The sequence below is a fragment of the Oncorhynchus mykiss genome, chromosome 22 (genome assembly GCF_013265735.2).
Source record: "Oncorhynchus mykiss isolate Arlee chromosome 22, USDA_OmykA_1.1, whole genome shotgun sequence".
Lineage (NCBI taxonomy): Eukaryota > Metazoa > Chordata > Actinopteri > Salmoniformes > Salmonidae > Oncorhynchus > Oncorhynchus mykiss.
In genome coordinates this window covers 37,761,452-37,784,843 of record NC_048586.1, presented here as the reverse complement: position 1 = coordinate 37,784,843, position 23,392 = coordinate 37,761,452, and the positions used below count along the sequence as shown (strand labels likewise).

General features: G+C 41.3%; 3 protein-coding genes and 1 pseudogene across 4 annotated transcripts; 3 read left to right on the top strand and 1 right to left on the bottom strand.

Moving 5' to 3' along the window:
• Nucleotides 1–1,203: 1,203 nt before the first annotated feature.
• Nucleotides 1,204–20,115, bottom strand: LOC110501820 (gamma-crystallin M3-like). Of its 2 annotated transcripts, XM_021579660.2 has the most exons (4): nt 20,004–20,115; nt 8,310–8,548; nt 2,000–2,248; nt 1,204–1,903 (listed from the first exon to the last, which is right to left on the bottom strand). In XM_021579660.2, exons 2-4 carry the CDS (start codon nt 8,427–8,429, stop codon nt 1,622–1,624), a joined length of 651 nt encoding a protein of 216 aa, XP_021435335.1. In that variant the 5' UTR covers nt 8,430–8,548; nt 20,004–20,115; the 3' UTR covers nt 1,204–1,621. The 2 variants fall into 2 exon arrangements, with proteins under 2 accessions (XP_021435335.1, XP_036815136.1); XM_036959241.1 differs by lacking the exon at nt 20,004–20,115 and having other exon boundaries at nt 8,310–9,065.
• LOC118943607 (gamma-crystallin M1-like) lies at nt 5,204–5,573 on the top strand. The gene has a single exon (XM_036959243.1). The coding sequence runs from the start codon at nt 5,276–5,278 to the stop codon at nt 5,537–5,539; it is 264 nt and encodes an 87-aa protein (XP_036815138.1). The 5' UTR covers nt 5,204–5,275; the 3' UTR covers nt 5,540–5,573.
• LOC110501827 (gamma-crystallin M2-like) lies at nt 13,954–15,184 on the top strand. The gene is made up of 2 exons (XM_021579666.2): nt 13,954–14,244; nt 14,861–15,184. The coding sequence occupies exons 1-2, from the start codon at nt 13,954–13,956 to the stop codon at nt 15,134–15,136; spliced, it is 567 nt and encodes a 188-aa protein (XP_021435341.2). The 3' UTR covers nt 15,137–15,184.
• LOC110501826 lies at nt 19,617–22,004 on the top strand (annotated as a pseudogene).
• Nucleotides 22,005–23,392: the final 1,388 nt, after the last annotated feature.

Sequence of the window (23,392 nt, the reverse complement as noted above, 5' to 3'; positions counted from 1 at the left end):
AAGCAGGTTCACACTGAGCACATGTGACAGAAGTGACAGAGTCTGGAGATTCTGTAGAGAACATTCTGCTACCTGCAACATCCTCCAGCATGACCGGTTTGGCGGTGGGTCAGTCATGGTGTGGGGTGGCATGTCTTTGGGGGGCTGCACAGCCCTCCATGTGCTCACCAGAGGTAGCCTGACTGCCATTAGGTACCGAGATGAGATCCTCAGACCCCTTGTGAGACCATATGCTGGTGTGGTTGGCCCTGGGTTCCTCCTAATGCAAGACAATGCTAGACCTCATGTGGCTGGAGTGTGTCAGCAGTTCCTGCAAGAGGAAGGCATTGATGCTATGGACTGGCCCGCCCGTTCCCCAGACCTGAATCCAATTGAGCACATCTGTGACATCATGTCTCGCTCCATCAATCCAACGCCACGTTGCACCACAGACTGTCCAGGAGTTGGCGGATGCTTTTGTCCAGGTCTGGGAGGAGATCCCTCAGGAGACCGACCATCCGCCACCTCATCAGGAGCATGCCCAGGCATTGTAGGGAGGTCATACAGGCACGTGGAGGCCACACACACTACTGAGCCTCATTTTGACTTGTTTTAAGGACATTACATCAAAGTTGGATCAGCCAGTAGTGTGGTTTTCCACTTTCATTTTGAGTGTGACTCCAAATCCAGACCTCCATGGGTTGATAAATTTGATTTCCATTCATAATTTTAGAGTGATTTTGTTATCAGCATGTGAAAGTATTTAATAAGAATATTTCATTCATTCAGATCTAGGATGTGTTATTTTAGTGTTCCCTTTATTTTTTTGAGCAGTGTATTTCAGAATTAAAATCAAATTCGCTAGCCAATACTTGTACATTCATAGGTAACATGTGCTGCATCAGTATTGCATTTTCTCTTCTTCTTTATCATCGTTTGAATGATGTGCCTAATTCCAGTCCAGAAAATACAGTATAATACAATACAGTACAGTAATACAGTTGATACTCAAAATGTTTAGCCTACTGAAGCTTGTTTGATTTATTTACCCAAGATAACATATATAGCTTGCTACATCTATTGGCTTTTATGTTTTTCAGTCGTGCGTAATGTGCCTATATCACATATGTATTGGATAACGGCACAATCATTTGGGCTTCTTTGGGCTTGGGCTCATTAAATGTTGTTAGTAAGGCTCATAATAATGTATTTAATATATGGCACATCAGGTTCAGATAGCATCAGATTTTAAAGTTCATGCTGATCAAAGCTCTAATCAAATCTAGACATTTATATGCTTTATAAAGCTTTAGAATTACATTTCTGGTTTTGGCGGGAAATACTGGGTTACCTGGGAGAAAAAGGGATTTATTCTCGGGATGGAACCCTAACCAGAACATCTCTCAAACCTAGAGTACAATCCGTTAAAAAAATAAATATGAATTGTACATCTCAAGTGTGCGAGATCTGGTTGAAAGGGAAGTCTTAATGCAGTATCTATTGATGTAAGGCTTCTACATGAAGTCTACACTATTTGACAAGTACAATACTGAACACGTGTTGTGAAGGGAATAAAAGAGCAAAAGTCTTACAACAGATAAAAGCATATATTTATTAGGATTAGGTGGAGTTTGATGGGGGTTTAACAGGAGTCCATGATACGTCTGATGGAGCCGATTCTCATGTCCACGGGGCCCAAGCCCATATCCCTCAGGCTCCTGTATTCTCCAGGCCTCAGGTAGATCATTCTGCCTCTGAAGTGGGGCTGCTCGTACATCAGCCAGTGGCCGTCCATCACGTTGCAGGACTGGCAGTCTGACATACGGTAACGCTCCTGGATGGAGTCACAGTCGTCCATCATCTCATGCATCTGACCTCCGAAGTTCTCCTTCTCGTAGATCCTCATCATGAAGTTTCCTTTGTGCTGTTTTGGGGAATTTGATTGGAATTTCTTATCCATGTGTGGTAAATGAAATAAACAACACACTGAATTGAACCATGACACGTTAGCTCTTCTTACCATGGGGATCAAACGGCTGGACCTGATGCAGTCGCTCTGGCTCATGCCCATCAGGCGCTGGTTGTCGGGGTACTCTCCTCTTCTGACCAGCATCTGGTGTCCCATGAAGTTGGGGCGCTCGTAGACCATAAAGCAGCCGCTCTCAACCCTGCAGGAGTTGCACCTGCTCAGGTGGGATGTCAGCTCAGGGCAATCATTGCTGGCCTCATAGGAACGACCCTGGAAGTTCTTGTCCTCGTAGAAGATGATCTAGGAAGTTAGTTTTTTTTATAAAGTTATTAAAATATGATCACATACATAAATGTGAACTCGATCTAGGTGTGTTCACTCACATGTCTGTATTTTAGAATTTACATGATTTTTACTTAATAACGTATTGAATTGTTTGTGTCAGCGTCTTTGACCTACCCATGGAAGTCCACAATATATATAGTTATCCTACCTTGCCCATGATTTCTCCTATCACTGACAACACTGGTACTTTGCTCACTCATCCTCCCCTGTCACTTTTATACTCAACTTGATTGCTAAATGATCTATGGTCCATTGTTTTTAATGCCTAACTCAGCAACACAGCATAGCGTGCTGTAAAGTTTGTTAAATCAGTCTGTAAATGGTTATTATTCCAGATTGTGTGCATCTGGGGCAGTGCCAACTGAAACCCGCTGCTATGGGGAACAGCTGCATGGGGGCAGCGAATGTATCGACTGTTCTGTCTTTTTTTTGTTTTTACCTTTATTTATACAGGTTAGTCAATTAAGAACAAATAAATTACACTATATATATATATATATATATATATATATATCTATATACACATCAATTACACTATACACATCTATACACACATCAATTGCACTATACATATCTATATACATATCTATATACACATCAATACACGAAAAGCAAAACACACTCATATGAAACAAACACATTCTTCAAGGGGGAGTGAAGGGGAAGTATATGGACCCTGGGGATGGTATCAGAAATCATTTAAAGATTAAATAGGTGTTTAAGATGCTGCGATCAGAGGAGCAGAAAGCTGGAGCAAGGAAGGATCAAGCAAATCAGCCCCAGTCTATTTTTTTTTACTACAACTTTGAGCAAGCCGTCTAGCACATCGCAAGTAGAACATTGCTGAAAAGAGAACAAAGATTCAAATCTGAGGGATTGGGCTGGAGAAATGTAACCACTCCAAATCATAGACAGAGCTATGGATGCAAGAACGGAACATCCATGATATCAACATTATCGTTTTAACCATGTTTTGAAGCTATACAGTGTTTGTTTACATTCGCATTGTTTACAAACATTAGAGTAAAATAACCTTATGTTTTTAGTTCTGATGGGGTAAGACAACTAAGCTCATAGGGCATTTCTAAGTTATATTCTTCAAGCATCATGGAGTGTGTATCATTTATTTATAAGTACAAAAAATGGATGTAGCAACTGCAGATTGCCCCTTTAAGGCACTGACTTTGGTTAAGGTTGGGATCCAGTGGTGTAGTGCAGGGTCAACGCAAGTAAGTTTACCCAACAGTTTACCCAACAGTTTGGCAGAAAAATGAATTGAAAGTATAGGGAGTGTTGCTTTTTTCACCGTGACCAGGAAACAGAGTTTACCCACCTATTTTTTTTTTTTTTTTCTTCAACCTACTTTGTTGTAATGTTTCATCTAATTCTCATGTTTTTCAATAATTTTGTGTAAAAATAGTCATATCAAACCTCGGGAACTTCATTGTATTTTGCTTAAAATAAGTCAGAAAAGCACAACACAAAATAGAATCCAATGGAAATATTTGTAATTCCTTTGGTGCCAATAATGTCACTAGGGGAGGATGGGATACCAAGCAATCTTCATTAAATCCGTTCACAAAGTCTTCCCAACCCTGCTTATGTTGATGGTATTTGAGGAAATACAATAACTCTGTCTCTTGAACTGAATCATTTTTTAAATATTACATAATGCTTGCATTCAACACATTACTGTTGACTCCAAGTGATTTAGCTTAGACTAGGGAATATTGTACTTTAGTCCTAGGCCTGGGGGCACACACTTAATGTGTTGTGAAAAGTTTTACGAAATGTAATGCCATATTTGTAATTGTATATAACTGCCTTAATGTTGCTGGACCCCAGGAAGAGTAGTTGCTACCTTGGCAGGAACTAATTGGGATCCTTAATCAAAACAAATACAAATAGGAATGACTGCAATCCTTTTTAATTTGTTATTTAAGTGTGAAGTGTTCAATTTAGTACCAACAATGAAGTTATAATCACAATTGCGTGCACTTTCTGTGGCCAAAAATGGAAAACCTTAGCAACAGGTGTCATGAGATTGCAACCCCAGGTATCACAGAGTTATTTCCTGCAACGTAGCAAAAATAGGGGCAGACCAATACTCAGTGTCCCAGTGAAGCGGCTTTTTGCTTTGCTCAGTTGGCACAGTTGGCAGTGTGCCAACCTCCATCTCTACTTCTAGGTGATGTACGAATTGTTTAGAGTTAGGAATCATAGTTAACGTTCCATGATCATCAAAGCCATAGGCAAGACATTTACATGTTTAATTTACTACGGTATACTAACTCTTTAAAATATTATGCAAACACTACTAAAACCAATCATATTGAACCTGCTTTAGTTTACAGTAGATTACATGGTGATGACTCAGGAATTGAACACAATGTGGATACATATGCTGTGGGCATCTAACAAAGTATAAAAGGGCAAGGGTGGCACAAGCATTTACAGTCAAGTTTAAACAACCAACAGCCACCATGACCATGGGCAGGGTAGGTGGCATTTAAGCAAATGTTCATATCATTCTAACGAAATGACTGCTTTTGATGTGTGTCTGCACCTTAATTCTGCATAGGTGTTGTATAGCATTCTAAAAACTTTTCTGCAGATCATCTTCTACGAGGACAAGAACTTCCAGGGTCGTTCCTATGAGACCAGCCAGGACTGCCCCGACATGTCCTCCTACCTGAGCAGGTGCAACTCCTGCAGGGTTGAGAGCGGCTGCTTTATGGTCTACGAGCGCCCCAACTTCATGGGACACCAGATGCTGGTCAGAAGAGGAGAGTACCCCGACAACCAGCGCCTGATGGGCATGAGCCAGAGCGACTGCATCAGGTCCAGCCGTATGATCCCCATGGTACGGAAGAAATAGCATTTCTTCCTTTAAATTACAAACTACGCTTCTAAAACTGTCATACTTTGGAATTAATTAAATTAAATAAAAATCTCCACCAACAGCACAGAGGATCCTATAAAATGAAGATCTACGAGAAGGAGAACTTTGGAGGTCAGAGCATGGAGCTGATGGATGACTGTGACTCCATCCAGGATCGTTACCGCATGTCTGACTGCCAGTCTGCCCAGGTTATGGATGGCCACTGGCTGATGTTTGAGCAGCCCCACTTCAGAGGCAGGATGATGTACATGAGGCCTGGAGAGTACAGGAGCTTCAAGGATATGGGCATGGGGGCCAAGGGCATGAGGTTCATGAGCATGAGGCGTATCACCGACATATGCTAAATCATCTGATTGTCAATTGTTCAAATAAATGCAAAAACACTATGTACAGTATTTGTCTTACTTGATCATCACATACCTCCTCTTCATTCTGAAATATAACTTACATTGTATAATATATGATATGACATGGTATACAACATTTATTCTATCTGTGAAAATGAGAAAATACCTAAAAGCATCAATTAAGAGGGCCAAGCACCATTGCTATCAAATATATAGGATTGAAGAGGGCATCATAAAAAAGAGAACATATTGATAATAAAAGATAAAACTGTATACCTAAAGCACCATCAAATCACTGGCTGTAGCTTGTGCTGAAAATACTTTGTCTTTAATGTATCCTCTGATTGTATTGACAAGTAGATTAGTCTTTCATCTGCATAGCATTCATTGTTTACGGGTTATTTCAAAGGGATGGCATATATGGAGAGAATGGTAAGGTTCCAAGCACTGAACCTTGCAGAACACCAAATTCAACTTTCGGTGTTCCGCAAGGTTTAGTTTATGGACGCTTATTGTTCAATGTTTTATTTATGTATTTATCCGTTATTTTACCAGGTAAGTTGACTGAGAACACATTCTCATTTGCAGCAACAACCTGGGGAATAGTTACAGGGGAGAGGAGGGGGATTAATGAGCCAATTGTAAACTGGGGATTATTAGGTGACCATGATGGTTTGAGGGCCAGATTGGGAATTTAGCCAGGACACCAGGGTTAACACCCCTACTCTTACGATAAGTGCCATGGGATCTTTAATGACCTCAGAGAGTCAGGACACCCGTTTAACGTCCCAACCGAAAGACGGCACCCTACACAGGGCAGTGTCCCCAATCACTGCCCTGGGGCATTGGGATATTTTTTAGACCAGAGGAAAGAGTGCTTCCTACTGGCCCTCCAGCATCTGGTCTCCCATCCAGGAACTGACCAGGACCAACCCTGCTTAGCTTCAGAAGCAAGCCAGCAGTGGTATGCAGGGTGGTATGCTGCTAGCCTTGAAAACAAAACATATTTTGTACTAACTATTTTATAGTAGCTACAACATTTGCATTGGTATTTTTTCTACTCTAAAGAGCTGAGCTGCCAGAACATCTAATTTATCCATAAGTAATACAACTGTATTTGAAATAGTCTTTCATAACTTGTCATGCTATTTGGTCATTTTGTTTTGATCCAATGCTTATTCAAACAGTGATACATAATCTGAATGTGATTGAAATTGTATTTAAATGTTAATTGATAAGTCACGTCATTATGTTATATTTCACTTAAAATGTGATTTTAGATTTTATAGCACATCTGAAGCAACCCACATTTTTTTTAAATAAATAAATTGACTTGAAAAATATAATGCTGACAAAACATATAGATGAAGTATCTCAGTAAGGGAACTAAATACCCACGGTCTGTCTTGGGGAATCAACTACAGACAAGTGGACAAATCATTTTCGGTTGTATTTTGAGAGGAACAACCAAAGTCAGTCATTAAATTCTAAATAAATCAGAAAATACAACAAAAACCACAATAATTTACAATAAAGGTGGGGAGATACAAAAATGTTCTGAGATGGTATTTTATTGCATTTCCACTACGTGTTTCACAATTGAAAAGGGCTACAAATTAAAATATGTATTTACCTTTATTTAACTTGGCAAGTCAGTTAGGAACAAATTCTTATTTTCAATGGCGGCCTAGGAACAGTGGGTTAACTGCCTGTTCAGGGGCAGAACTATGGATTTGTACCTTGTCAGCTCGGGGGTTTGAACTTGCAACCGGTTACTAGTCCAACACTCTAACCACTAGGCTACCCTAACAGGATTCCATGATGCATCTCCCATCTCCCTGAGGTTTCTGTACTCTCCGGGCCTCATGTAAATCATCCTGCCTCTGAAGTGGGGCTGCTCGTACATCAGCCAGTGTCCCTCTATGACCTGGGTAGACTCGCAGTTGGCCATGCGGTAACAGTCCTGGAAGGACTCACAATCCTCCATCATCTCGTGCATCTGACCTCTGAAGTTCTCTTTCTCGTAGGCTCCCATCCTGAAGGATCCTCTGTGCTGTTGTGCAAAATAAATCATGCTCATAATCACCACTCCTTTACATCTGTAATTCCAATTAAAGTGTGCCAGGTAGCCTAGCGGTTAAGAGCGTTGGGCCAGTAACCAGAAAGTCACTGGTTTTGCATCCTAGCACCGACTAGGTGAAAAATCTGCCAATGTACACCTAGGCAAGGCACTTAAACCGAGTTGCTCTTAGTAAGTGTTGCTCTCTGCTAAAGTGTAGGGAACATTAAGTTTGTCATGGCTGTTAAATCCCGTTTGGAACCTAGATGAATTAAGACTTGTGGATTATAAAAGGTTTCATATTATTACCACATACCACATAGCGTTGATTTTAAATGTTCTGTCATATTCAACTGTATCTGTGTAGACGTCAATAGCTCCTTACAGCATCTATTGTAACATGAATTAGAGGCGTTTTGGAGATCGCGATTTCCCAGAAGAAAATCACATTAGTTTAGAAAACAACACAAGCAAGCCAAACCAATATACAGAGGAAATTACAGAATGTCAATTGTAAAGTTTTTTGTCTGATGTATTTTTCGCTACATGTCGGACCCCAGGAAGACTAGCTGTCGTCATTGGCATCGGCTAATGGGGAACCTAATAAATCACATCAAATCAAGCTGGTTTAAGCAGAAACACACAGATGATAAAATATCCCCAGAGATATTGTATTGAGTTATATGGATCACTGAGACTTTCTCCTACCTGAGGGATCATACGGCAGGAGAGGACCGAGTCACTCATTCCCATATGCATGTAGTCTGAGTACTCTTCCCTCCTCAGGAAGAACTGGTTTCCCATGAAGTTGGGGCGCTCGTACGCCATGAAGCAGCCGCTCTCCACCCTGCAGGACTGTCAGCGAGACATGTAGGAGGACATGTCAGGGCAGTCCTGGCTGGTCTCATAAGAGCGGCCCTGGAAGTTCCTGTCCTCGTAGAAATGATCTAAAAGAGACCACATATCAAACGTTCAATTCACTTTCTTAAGTTGTTTGCTGAAGTTCTGTGAAGTTTTGTTACTAATACACAGGATTTGTGACACTAAGCTGTTGCTTTCATCATGCCTGAAAAGACTGTCACCCTGCTATATGTATCATCATGCCTGAAAAGACTGTCACCCTGCTGTATGTATCATCATGCCTGAAAAGACTGTCACCCTGCTATATGTATCATCATGCCTGAAAAGACTGTCACCCTGCTATATGTATCATCATGCCTGAAAAGACTCAGTCACCCTGCTGTATGTATCATCATGCCTGAAAAGACTGTCACCCTGCTATATGTATCATCATGCCTGAAAAGACTGTCACCCTGCTGTATGTATCATCATGCCTGAAAAGACTGTCACCCTGCTATATGTATCATCATGCCTGAAAAGACTGTCACCCTGCTGTATGTATCATCATGCCTGAAAAGACTCAGTCACCCTGCTGTATGTATCATCATGCCTGAAAAGACTCAGTCACCCTGCTGTATGTATCATCATGCCTGAAAAGACTGTCACCCTGCTGTATGTATCATCATGCCTGAAAAGACTCAGTCACCCTGCTGTATGTATCATCATGCCTGAAAAGACTGTCACCCTGCTGTATGTATCATCATGCCTGAAAAGACTGTCACCCTGCTATATGTATCATCATGCCTGAAAAGACTGTCACCCTGCTGTATGTAATGATCTAATTAACCATCTTTGTTTATCTTGATCCCATTTCAAGCTGTCTGCTGTTCCTTTAGTTGGATCCCAGATGAATATGACTGTGTTGCGTTAGAGGACTGACAGGTTGACCCACATTTGGCTGATCTGAACATACCTTGCCCATGTTTGATGTTGTTTGTGGGTTTCTGTCCAACGACCTGGAGCTGCGAGGGGGCTTTTATACCGACAGCAATGGGGTTTTGTTATTCACATTGTCTGGAACCTGTTGAATAAGCAGGTCTGCAATCGTCATAAAAAAATGTTGTACTATCGTGACTTACCATAAAGAAGTGCCCATGGCACTAAGGACCAGCTGAAGACACACGGAGGAAGCAGGAATGTACAGAACAGAGACCATTTCTTACCATTTAGGAGTAAACCTTTTAGGAGTCTACCATTTAGGAGTCTATCGCTTATGACTCCAATTTTTAGGTGTCTACCGTTTAGGAGTCTACCATTTAGGAGTCTACCATTTAGGAGTAAACCTTTTAGGAGTCTACCATTTAGGAGTCTACCTTTTATTAGTCTACCGTCTGTAGTGCCATACAAAAACACAAAATGCTGTTTTTTATTATGATAATAATCAGCACACTTCAGGAAAGTGAGTTTAAACATTGAACTGCCAATATTATACTGAATCAATTGTTCTCTTTCTCAAGAGAAATACAAATGTCAGTCCCATTTCCCACAATAAGTCACCTAAATATGTGGGAACTGACATAATGCAAATGTCTTAACGAAAAATATTAGTTTGTTTTACTCCATTGTTTATGTTTGTGTTGTCATGTGAGTATTTGTAAACATTCAAACCTATCATTTCAATCTCATGGACAGTCAACCCTGGCATCCATAGCTCTGTGGTTACATTTACCCAGCCCCATCCCCCATACAATGTCAATGTTTGTGGCTTTAATCAAGGGCATGCTTCAAAATGCCAACAGTGGTTCAAAAAATTAAAGGTGCTCTATGCATAAACCGCTCCGCCATTTCCTGGTTGCCGAAATTCAAGTAGTTCGCTTAATTTCAGTTTATTTGACAAAACAAGCAAGTATAGTGTAGAGAATCATTGTACCAGCTAAACCGGGAAGCATAGAAATACTGCACATAGAACAGATCTACCGCTTCTTAGACTTGCTTTCAATTTGAATGACAGATCTACAGTATAACTAAAAGAGACAGTCCATGAGATCGGCATGACCGTTTTAAACATGTTGAAGCTATACATTGTTTGTTTAGAAATACTCAACGGACTAATACAGCCTTAGATTCAGAGTTAAAACACTGCTCAAAAAAATAAAGGGAACACTAAAATAACACATCCTAGATCTGAATGAATGAAATATTCTTATTAAATACTTTTTTCTTTACATAGTTGAATGTGCTGACAACAAAATCACACAAAAATTATCAATGGAAATTAAATTTATCAACCCATGGAGGTCTGGATTTGGAGTCACACTCAACCCAGCGCCAACCACACCAGCATATGGTCTCACAAGGGATCTGAGGATCTCATCTCGGTACCTAATGGCAGTCAGGCTACCTCTGGCGAGCACATGGAGGGCTGTGCGCCCCCCCAAAGAAATGCCACCCCACACCATGACTGACCCACCGCCAAACCGGTCATGCTGGAGGATGTTGCAGGCAGCAGAACGTTCTCCACGGCGTCTCCAGATTCTGTCACGTCTGTCACGTGCTCAGTGTGAACCTGCTTTCATCTGTGAAGATCTTGGTGTGGCAAATGCCAATCTTCTCTGGCAAATGCCAAACGTCCTGCACGGTGTTGGGCTGTAAGCACAACCCCCACCTGTGGACGTCGGGCCCTCATACCAACCTCATGGAGTCTGTTTCTGACCGTTTGAGCAGACACATGCACATTGGTGGCCTGCTGGAGGTCATTTTGCAGGGCTCTGGCAGTGCTCCTCCTGCTCCTCCTTGCACAAAGGCGGAGGTAGCGGTCCTGCTGCTGGGTTGTTGCCCTCCTATGGCCTCCTCCACGTCTCCTGATGTACTGGCCTGTCTCCTGTTAGCGCCTCCATGCTCTGAACACTACGCTGACAGACACAGCAAACCTTCTTGCCACAGCTCGCATTGATGTGCCATCCTGGATGAGCTGCACTACCTGAGCCACATGTGTGGGTTGTAGACTCCGTCTCGTGCTACCACTAGAGTGAAAGCACCGCCAGCATTCAAAAGTGACCAAAACATCAGCCAGGAAGCATAGGAACTGAGAAGTGGTCTGTGGTCACCACCTGCAGAACCACTCCTTTATTGGGGGTGTCTTGCTAATTGCCTATAATTTCCACCTGTTGTCCATTCCATTTGCACAACAGCATGTGAAATTTATTGTCAATCAGTTTTGCTTCCTAAGTGGACAGTTTGATTTCACAGAAGTGTGATTGACTTGGAGTTACATTGTGTTGTTTAAGTGTTCCCTTTATTTTTTTGAGCAGTGTATATCTAAATCACATTTTTCACATCGTTTTGTTATAGAACGGAGTCACAAAGACCCTATTTAGTCATCCAGGAACTCTCTACTCTGCACAGAGCTCACAGAGGAGTTCCTTTGTCATTCTTGAAATATGTCAATACTATTTCACAATCCGAGTGAGACATTCATTGAAAGATTGAAGAAACTAAGTCATAGTGGTCACACTTGCAACCTGAGAAAATATCCTTGCTTTGGTTCGGAGTTCATGCTGTGTCATCAAAAATTTCAGGCAGTTTTGTTAACAATCCATTGGCATGCTCATTCCTCTATATCTACTGTAAATTAAGAGCACAGCGAAAGTCACAAAAGGAACACATCAATTACTACTAAATGACTCGATAACTAATATTGGGATGAAAGTTCAGTCGTTAGAGTTGTAGCGACTTCATGCCGCGCCACTGACTAGGAAGGACACCTCCTTCTCCCAATCTACAGTCGACACCAAGATGGAGAAGGACAAACAACCTTCAAATAAGGAGACACCGCTTCATGGAGGAGGAAGATCACCATTCTTCTTCCATGGCTTCACCTCATCCAGAAAGACACCCAGTTGAGAGGGAACCATTCTTCCTCATCTTCCTCCTTTTCAAGATCAGATTACTGACAACCATCAAATGGCCACCATTTAATAACAAAGGAACTAACCCTGGAAAATTATAAAATAATGTGAAGGATGACTGACATTATTCATGTCCTTCAGAAACTGTCCCGGTCCCCACAGGGGACTCCCTCCTGGACGACCTCTGTAGCACACATAGAATTTGGGCTAAAGCATTGCTGCCTATCTTCTGTTTCACTAGTCCTTTGATATCGGCATCGCCAGGGTAGCCTAGTGGTTAGAGCGTTGGAACCGGAAGGTTGCGAGTTCAAACCCCCGAGCTGACAAGGTACAAATCTGTCATTCTGCCCCTGAACAGGCAGTTAACCCACTGTTCCCAGGCCGTCATTGAAAATAAGAATTTGTTCTTAACTGACTTGCCTGGTTAAATAAAGGTAAAAAAAATAAAAATATTGACTTAGTCTCGATCTCAGTGGACGAAGATCAAATATCAACCATAGATTATTGAACAGGGACAGTTTTCCTTTGTGAATGAAAGGAGCCATTCGGACCTCGACCTGAGATTACAACAGAATTTTCAAGTAAATTCAATATTGTCTTCTCATCCCGAAGATCCCTGATTGGTTTGAGCGTGTCATTCTTGCCTTGTTCCGTCATAGAATTATTTGAATAACTGCTTGCCTGATGCTTTTGGGCCATCTTTGGGCCCTTTTCCCCTTGAGATGCTGTGTCTGTTACAATATCATATATATATATTTTTTCAACCTTTATTTACCTAGGCAAGTCAGTTAAGAACAAATTCTTACTTTCAATGACGGCCTAGTAGCAGTGGGTTAACTGCCTTGGAGCAGTGGGTTAACATCAGATTTTTACCTTGTCAGCACATGGGTTCAATCTTGAAACTTTCAGTTACTAGCCCAACACTCTAACCACTAGGCTACCTGCCAAATCCTTCATTGATTATTCAACAATGAGACCAGACAGTTCGATGCTCAAGACAAAATTAAATCTCCACCCCCCCCAAAAAACGATTATAGATCACACAATGACTAGCCAATAGAAAACAAAAAAGGTTCCTTGATAGCAGACTGATTGAAAGCAATCCATATAACGCATTTAGGGGATAGGTTGGGAGACTTGGCCTTTATAACTTTCACATCACAGTTCTGGCAAATCTTTGATACAGAGCCATTACATTGGGACAAAGGGAAATCAAACTTGAACAAACCATTTTGATTATATACAAATCAGACAAATTTAGGTAACAAAGGCGTTTCCCTTGTCAGCACATTCTGGATTTGGATATAAACCTCGGCAGTGCTGCTGGTGAGTGGGAGGTGAACAATAACAATAAAAACATTTGGATATAAACCTCGGCAGTGCTGCTGGTGAGTGGGAGGTGAACAATAACAATAAAAAAAAAATGGGAAAGGTAAGAAGAGCCTTTGGATTATAGAATACACTTAAAACTTAACAAAAAAGTTCACATTAGATTTTTGTAACTTCTGTAACTTCAAGCAGCATTGTATGTATTGCAGTATTGCAGCTTCGCCAGAAGAGCAATCGTGACAGCCCCAGATTGGAAGACATACTGTATGAAACGTATGACTTGTATCTTACCAGGCTTTTCTCTTTCTCTCTCTCTCTTCCAGATCGTATTCTTTGAGGATAAGAATTTCCAAGGTCGTAGTTATGAGTGCAACAGCGACTGCCCAGACCTGCACTCCTACTTCAGCCGCTGTAACTCCATCAGGGTGGAGAGCGGCTGCTGGGTGCTGTACGAGCGCCCCAACTACGGAGGCTACCAGTACGTGCTGACCCCTGGAGAGTACCCTGACCACCAGCAGTGGATGGGCTTCAATGACAACATCAGGTCCTGTCGCTCTATTAAAAATGTAAGCCTTCCTACCAAACGTAGGCTACAAACTGTAAGCCTACTAACTTTATCGTTAAGTTTAAAGATGGCACTGATGGATCGGATGTGCGTCAGTAGATAGATGCTGACGACTTGATGCAAGAAGTTGATAATCTGCGCTGTTTCTTGTTTTGCTATATTTCCAGCATGTTTTGCTTTTTGACAGATCTTTAAATGTTCTACATTTTATATCAGAGAGACATCATAAACTTGTCATTCATATTACACTTGTATATTTAGGTTTTGGCAATTAGGATGTTAAAAAAAGTGTCTGACCAGATTTGGATGCAGGGTAGTGAATGGAATGCCCCAGGGTGCACCAACCAGGCAATGATCAGTCAAAAGCACACAGACAATAAGGAGATAAAAGGCTCATGTTTTGGCAGCAGTTTCCCTCACGTCCAGGCCCATGCACGTCAATTGTTGAAGGAAACCAGGACAACAGCCAAGAAACCCATTTAAAGAGGCATTCCAAAGGCCTAATATTGTTAAGAACATACAGAGTGATGGCAATTTAAATAATTAAAGTGATTACTTTTATATTAATAATTAGGGATACTGGCATGTATGTATTTTTGGTTGTATTTATTTTGCAGGTCTATGAAAATTCCTACAAGATCAGGTTCTATGACAGGCCAGATTTAGCTGGCCAGATGGCAGAGTGGAGCGAAGACTGCCCATCGGTCCACGAAGCCTTCAAGTTCTGTGAATTCCACTCTGCTGTAGTGATGGATGGTGCCTGGGTCTTCTATGAGCTGCCCAACTACAGGGGTCAGCAGTACTTCCTGGAGCACGGAGAGTACCGTAACTTCACAGACTGGGGCGCTACCTCCCCTGTCGTGGGCTCATTCCGCAGGATCACAGAGTTCTAGAACCTTAAGACCCCTAGTGTTTTAGTTCTAGAGCCCTACGACAACATCCTTTCCCATGAACCTCTCTGCCGTTCTTATGACACCCACCTCTGTGTGAGAGTGTTGCAGTCCAACAAATAAAACCCTGTCTAATCCGCACATATGCTGCCGTCTTCATTGCTCTGCCATGGGTATCAACACAGGGCACACATGTACGTTAACACCAGTAGATCTACTTACTCAGTTTTCTTTAGTATTCTTTGCTAGCATTTGATCAACTGTAGAACAGAATATAACAGAATATAATAATATAGAATAGTTTATTTCCCTCCAAGGAAAGAAGTATTTACACAATTCTGTAAAGGTTAACATTAAAAATGAACATACAACAGTCATAAAGTCATAATGAAAAGTTGGATGATAACAGAAGACTGTTTAAATTCAAGACACATTCCAATGAATCAGAATGTTACTGTACCACTCAAAGACCTAGAATACCACATCAGCACACAACACAGTTCAGTAGGAATTGGATTGAGAAGGAAAGTCTCTGAACAAAGGAATGTACAAGTAACTGCCAACATAAAGGAAACAACAACATGAAGTGTCTTAATAGGGTGTTGGGCCACCATGAACAAGAAAAGCTTTAATGCACCTTGGCATATATTCTACAAGTGTCTGTAACTCTGTTGGAGGAATGCAACACCATTTTTCCACAAGAAATTCAATAATTTGGTGTTTTGTTAATGGTGGTGAAAAATGCTGTCTCGGGAGCATCTCTACAATAAGTTGGGTTGAGATCTGGTGACTGAGATGGCCATGGCATATTGTTCACATCATTTTCATGCTCATCAAACCATTCAGTGACCAATCGTGCCCTGTGGATGGAGGCATTGTCATCCTATAGGGCCATAGCCATGGAAGCCAAGATACTTGCAAAAATAATGGCCTGACCAGCATTTTTATGCAGTTGAAGTGGGAAGTTTACATACACTTAGGTTGGAGTTATTAAAACTCGTTTTTCAACCACTCCACAAATTTCTTGTGAACAAACTATAGTTTTGGCAAGTCGGTTAGGACATCTACTTTGTGCATGACACAGATTTTTTCACTTATAATTCACTGTATCAGAAGTTTACATACACTTTGTTGCCTGTGCCTTTAAACAGCTTGGAAAATTCCAGAAAATTATGTCATGGCTTTAGAAGCTTCTGATAGGCTAATTGACATAATTTGAGTCAATTGGAGGTGTACCTGTGGATGTATTTCAAGAACTACCTTCAAACTCCATGCCTTTTTGCTTGACATCAGGGGGAAATCAAAAGAAATCAGCCAAGACCTCAGAAAATAAATTGTAGACTTCCACAAGTCTGGTTCATCCTTGGGAGCAATTTTCAAATTCCTGAAGGTACCACGTTCATCTGTACAAACAATAGTACCCAAGTATAAACACCATGGGACCACGCAGCCGTCATACCGCTCAGGAAGGAGACGCGTTCTGTCTCGTAGAGATGAATGTACTTTGGTGCGAAAAGTACAAATCAATCCCAGAACAACAGCAAAGGACCTTGTGAAGATGCTGGAGGAAACAGGTACAAAAGTATCCATATCCACAGTAAAATGAGTCCTATACCGACATAACCTGAAAGGTCACTCAGCAAGGAAGAAGCCACTGCTCCAAAACCGCCATAAAAAAGCCAGACTACGGTTTGCAACTGCACATGGGTACAAAGATCGTACTTTTTGGAGAAATGTCCTCTGGTCTGATGAAACAAAAATATAACTTTTTGGCCATAATGACCATCGTTATGTTTGAAGGATAAAGGGGAGGCTTGCAAGCCGAAGAACACCATTAGGAACACACCTTCATGAAAGCACCTGCTTTCAATATACTTTGTTTCCCTCATTTATTCAAGTGTTTCCATTATGTATCTGAACAAACACACACCACATCTAATATTCAAGTCAAGAAACACGGAATTTACAATACAACGTCATTTATGATGGATGCATACGTCCCTGTGACAGTTTACATGTTAAATGTGATGTACTTCAGTAAATATTACTGCTTTATCCAGGATCATATTCCAATGTTCTGACTGTGAAACAAGTTCACTTTGATCTAACTCCTGGATCTTATTTAAGCTGTGTTGATCCTGGATCGTCATTAAACTGTGTTGATCCTGGATCGTCATTAAGCTGTGTTGATCCTGGATCGTCATTAAGCTGTGTTGATCCTGGATCGTCATTAAGCTGTGTTGATCCTGGATCGTCATTAAACTGTGTTGATCCTGGATCGTCATTAAGCTGTGTTGATCCTGGATCGTCATTAAGCTGTGTTGATCCTGGATCGTCATTAAGCTGTGTTGATCCTGGATCTGTCTATAATAATTTTGTAAATCAGTGCAAATAAAATTAATAACTTAACCAATAGCTAAAGCTAGCTACAATCAGAATCATAGAACTGTATCGCCTTACTAAAGTTGTTAGAAATCTGTCTTGGTGTTGTGCTGGTGGGCTTTTCTGCAAGTTAAATACTTTAAACACAGTTGCTTTGGTTTGAAAACGGAGCTACAGTATATGGATGAAAAAATGCAAAGGGAGACAGCAGAAATCAATGCCCCCTTTTACCTCTACACAACATAAATGATGGTTTCATCAACTACAGCATGAATGCCAACAGTTGGCATACTGAGTAAAGAATGCATTAGCATTAACTATGTGAACTGCATAGAGAATCATATTTGGCCTCATTAGGATTTTACCTTTATGACTCTGTACGACTGGCCTAACTGTAAAGTTTTCTTAAAATGTTACATTTTTTTCACGTTTTAATAGTAATTTCAATGTAAATATAAAGGATTATCTAAATTAGGGGATACTGTCAGGGTTTTTTTCTGGTTCAAAATGGGGCTTATGTGGTGGGTGTGGCAGGGTGTGGCAGTGGGCTTGGCCATTAGCGTTGTCGCCAACCGAACGTTTTAGAGGCCCTCCTCTTGGCCGCATAGATAACATTTAGCTATTTTAAAGTTCTTATGCTGTCGGAGTGACTCAAACATTCTAACAAAATCAATGGGGGCCCATGCCCTGGAAAAAAAAATACTCCTGAATGGATCATTTGGGGAATTTTAAATTCTCTGTGACTGTCTAGTTTTTATAATTATAAGTTCTCAAAGATGATCGTATTAAAAAAATATATTGGTCTATTATCTTTTCTATATACTGTATAACTGTTTTTTGTTGTTTAAGTGTACACTGAAAACCTTTTACCATTCAGATTTTTTTTATACATACAGTATACTAACTTAGGCGACCCGTCCAATACTTTTCGATGCAGAAAATCCTGTACTTTAACAGAGCTTTTGTGGTGTGATGGGTAACGATGCTTCAAGGGTGGCTGTTATCGATGTGTGCAGAGGGTCTCTGGTTTGAGCCCAGGTAGGGCCGAGGAGAGGGACAGAAGCTAAACTGTTACACTATATTAAATGTTCTGCTTCTCATCTCCAGCGTTGGTTATTATATAAGACAGATATATAAAACATACCACGAAGTTGTACATTTACAAAAACTTACTTCTACTAGAAACACTTTACAAGTGTAAAAATGTATGATGAAGTGTCAAAATGTTTACCTGTAGTTTTAAACAAGTGAATTATTAGCTTATAAATCTTTAATAGACAGTTATATTGAACATTGATTGAAGTTGTACATTGTGCGACTGTCATTTAGATGCTTGCCCAATGCTGAACCTATACATGATCAGGTGTAAAGGCATTTAGTGTGATTAACTACAAGGACACTGATCAGAAATTATAATCCGTCTACTCTATATGAGTTAAGAGAACCCCAATGTTAGCCAACCCCGACTCGTTCTAAATGTTGTAGATGGAGGGTGGGGCATGGGTGTTGGAATCTTGAGGTGTACTGAACTGTAAGGGCATTCCAAGACTAAGATTATAATCCTTCTACTCTATATGAGTAACTCCATGTTGGTAGACTCATTCTACAGTAAATGTGGTGTGCTGTACAGTAGCCAAGATGTTGGGTGGGGCATGATGTCTGACGGAAATGTGCCTATCAGTTCCATTGCAAATGTTAAAGCTTACAGGACAGAGCCGTGTGGCCAGAAGCCAACTTCATGGAGGCCATCGCACTACCAGCCGCCCAGATTTTAATTAACAATAAATAAATAATAATAATTACATAAATAAATCATTTTCTGGAATCGGGCGTTGTATGATCGAAAGGTCAGCTGGTATACAATTGCCGGATAAACATTGTATAAAGTGGGTGCACTTTTAAAACATTTGCCACATCAGCTATTGTGCCGATAACAATGCTGAGGCTATTCAAATGACAATGATTCCCCTGGCATTGCATTTCAATGTCCCACATATATAAATATGGTCCACGCCAGTAGCGATACTGCTGTATATGATAGGGGGGGGGGGGGGGGGTATAAACATTCAGTTATCAAAAAAGTCAGAGATAAGCCCCAATCATGGACCGCATCGGAAAGGTAGGTCATTTAACTGTAATTTTCCTTTTGACACCACCTCTATATTCTTACCTAACTGGGTTGCAAAACTCCAGAAACTTTTCCATGTTCCCTGGTATTTCAGAAATCCTGGTTGGAGGATTCCCGGAATCAGGAAGGAATGAGCTGCTAGGGAATCCTCCAACTAGGAATCCTCCAACCAGGATTTCTGGATAATCTGGGAACTTTGTGAAAGTTTCAGAAAATATGCAACCATCTAATTTACCTTGCGTACTCTCACCCACTAGCCTGGTCAAGCAGATTGACCACTGTGCTCACGTTTAGTTTGTCTTGAAGTTAAACAAAATGTGAGCTATCGCAAGATCAGTTTCGTTTCTCAAGGCTACTCACCTAACTTCCCTTCTTCTCAATCCACAGATCATCTTCTATGAGGACAAAAACTTCCAGGGTCACCACTTTGAATGCAGTAGCGATTGCCCTGAGCTGAGCTCCCACTTAAGCCGCTGCAACTCCATCCGGGTGGAGAGTGGGAACTGGGTGCTGTACGAGAGGCCCAACTACCTGGGCTCTCAGTACATCCTGACCAGGGGGGAGTACCTTGACTACCAGAGCTGGATGGGCTACAATAACAACATCAGGTCCTGCCGCATCATCCGCAATCTAAGTCCCACCCAGGAGGCCAAGGGTTTGGCTTCAAGACTGGGGGCCATGCCGGGCAGCGTTGGTTTAGGTTAATGCCAATAGAGAATGTAATTCTATTTTTTTTTTTATCTCTTCCTACCTCTCTCTCAACCCTCCTCTCTCAATCACACACATGCGCACACACAGGTTGGCACACACAAACCTGCGTGTTACAACATGTGTCCTGTGCAGCTGAACGGCAGTCTTATGAGGAGACTGAGAAATACACAGAAATAGTAGATAAGATGAATGTTGCAGCAAAGCTAAGTTCACACAACTCAAAGACCTAGAAAACACAGTTTCTTTATGTTAGAGCTCTGGAGGATGCTTCTTGGAGAAAGAGTGTCAAGTGTCTTCCCCAAATAAAATCCAAAAATAACTGCCACCGCTCAGTAGCCACATCATGTGGAACCAAACGTTGCATATCTCCAGGTAGCATTTTCCCACAATAGCTCTACCCACTATCTCATCAATCATACTGTACAACCAAATGACCTGAATATGCTGTATTGCATTCAATCAAATCCAGTAACCAGGTATTGGAAAAAAACATAACATATGATTCATACTGTAGCCTAGTGTCACGTCCTGACCTTAGTTCCTTTTTTATGTCTCTATTTTTGGTTTGGTCAGGGCGTGAGTTGGGGTGGGCATTCTATGTTTTTGTTCTATGTTTTGTATTTCTGTGTTTGGCCTGGTATGGTTCCCAATCAGAGTCAGCTGTCTATCGTTGTCTCTGATTGAGAACCATACTCAGGTAGCCTGTTCCACCTGTGTTTGTGGGTAGTTGTTTTCTGTTTTGTGCGTCTTCACCTTACAGAACTGTTTCGTTTCGTTCGCTTTGTTGTTTTTTGGTTGCTGCAGTGTTCAGTTTATTTATTCATATTAACATGGACACTTACAACGCTGCGTTTTGGTCTGATCCTTCCTATTACTCATCCGAGGAGGACAAGTGGATTACTGATTACGTATATCCAAATGTGAAATCTAATCTAGATATGCAATGCCTTAAAACAGTTAAAAAGTTATGAGCATGGGTATATACATAGTCATGACTACATGGAACTCTATTCCACATCAAGTAACTGACGCAAGCAGTAAAATTAGATGTAAAAAACAGATAAAAAAAAACACCTTATGGAACAGCGGAGACTGACGCAACACAAACATTGGTACAGACACTTGCACACACACACACACACACACACACACACACACACGATAACATACGCACTATACATACACATGTATTTAGTACTGTAGATATGTGGTAGTGGTGGAATAGGGGCCTGAGGGCACACAGTGTGTTGTGAAATCTGTGAATGTGTTGTAATGTTTTAAAATTGTATAAACTGCCTTCATTTTGCCGGACCCCAAGAAGAGTAGCAGCTGCTTTGGCAGCAGCTAATGGGGATCCATAATAAATACAAATACCCTCTCTGTTCCCTCTTTGTATTCTAGACCTCTGGCATGTTCAGGATCTGAATCTACAAGCGTCCTGACTTTGCCGGTCAGACGATGGAGTTCAGCGAAGCCAAGCCTAACCTCCCCGAGCACTGGCGTCACCGCGAGGTGCACTGGGTGTTCTATGAGCACCCCAACTACCGCGGCCGCCAGCACCTGCTGGAGAGGGCAGAGTACCGCCGCTTCACCGAGTGGAACGCCATGCACCCTAAAGTGGGGTCCATCCGCCACGTTCAGAACTTTTAGAGTTGCCTCACTACATGCCTGTTAATAATCATAACTTATTTCACATTTATTAATAAAATTAAAACATTGTCTTCAAATGATAGATGAACCTCTGTCTTTCTTTTGGTATTCGTTTCGGTAGTCCATTGTCATAGTCACAAAAAACAGTTTTCAAGATATGTAAATTTAAAAATAAAGAAATCATTCACTTATGATGCAAAATGCATAATTCTTCTAAATCAAAGGGTATATTTTATTAATTAAAATTACTTTAATGGGTTAGAAAGGAGTCAATTCAATCAACTTCAGTCATGCAAAGATTGGATGCTGCAACCATCATGACTTATTGCAGTCAGACTAACAATACTTATTGCAGACTATAAACTCCTTGCAGATAATCAAAACTTATTGCAGACTATCAATACTTATTGCTCACTATCAAGACTTATCACAGGCCATCAAGACTTATTGCAGGCTGTCAAGACTTATCACAGGCCATCAAAACTTTTTACAGACCAGCAAGATTTATTGAGTACTATCAAGACTTATTGCAGAATCAGACTGGCAAAGCATTCCACTCTTCTCTTTGTTACTGATGTTCTACTCTCTCATTGAGCCAGCACCTACTGTACATTGACTCTCAGTCTGGTTATCAACTGGAAACTCTCTCTACCCCTCTACTGGAATAGTTCACCATATACTTTCATACCCGAATTTCAGTGGAAAATAAATAAATAGACTCTCTACTTCTGGTCAATACAGTTGTTTTCTGTCAATAACATGAAATGCTAAATACTTCAAAAAATTGGACTAAATATTTCAGATAGAGATCGGTTGTAACTAGGGAAACTATGAAATTTTGCAAAAACATATGTGGTAAAGGTATTAGGCCTATGTATTGTCTCTGTTTATAGGGCCCAGGTTGGAGGGTTGGAGATGCGTGTGTGTGATGCGTCAGGTCAGGGGGGCAGGCCTGTGTGTGCCCGCGGCGCATGATGTGGTATGCCAGGAGTCCAGCACCGTTGCCATAGAAAGTGGTCAATAGGCAGCATGCAGTTAAACCATCTAACAAAGAGGTCGGACCACTGTGCTGATGACTCATGGGATTTGCCAATAAGGGCCCAGCGCATGCCAGTCCCGCTTGGTGCTGATACTAGCAGGCACAGGGCTCTCTGAAACAACAACTTTTCAACAAAAAGGCCCTACGCCAGCACTTTTCCCCAGCGGGGTCACTGGCCTCCACCATACCCTTGTTAACCTAAACTGGCCTCTTCTAGCATGGACACCAACATGCGCAGAGGTTTAGAAAGACAAACAGATTATACATGGGGGTGCAGTTACACTGAGTTACACGGACAGCGACCCCTGCTGTTTGGTGTGGTGTGTCACATCTGGGTCATATAGTGATA

Coding starts and splice junctions, on each gene's coding strand:
- LOC118943607 (XM_036959243.1), top strand. CDS start 5,276: ATGAAGATCTACGAGAAGGAGAACTTTGGAGGTCAGAGCATGGAGCTG.
- LOC110501820 (XM_021579660.2), bottom strand. CDS start 8,429: ATGGCGTACGAGCGCCCCAACTTCATGGGAAACCAGTTCTTCCTGAGG. Junction 2,249..8,309: donor CCTGCCGTATGATCCCTCAG/GTAGGAGAAAGT, acceptor CTAACTTCCTAG/ATCATCTTCTACGAGGACAA. Junction 1,904..1,999: donor CCAGCCGTTTGATCCCCATG/GTAAGAAGAGCT, acceptor TCCCCAAAACAG/CACAAAGGAAACTTCATGAT.
- LOC110501827 (XM_021579666.2), top strand. CDS start 13,954: ATGACTTGTATCTTACCAGGCTTTTCTCTTTCTCTCTCTCTCTTCCAG. Junction 14,245..14,860: donor CCTGTCGCTCTATTAAAAAT/GTAAGCCTTCCT, acceptor TTTATTTTGCAG/GTCTATGAAAATTCCTACAA.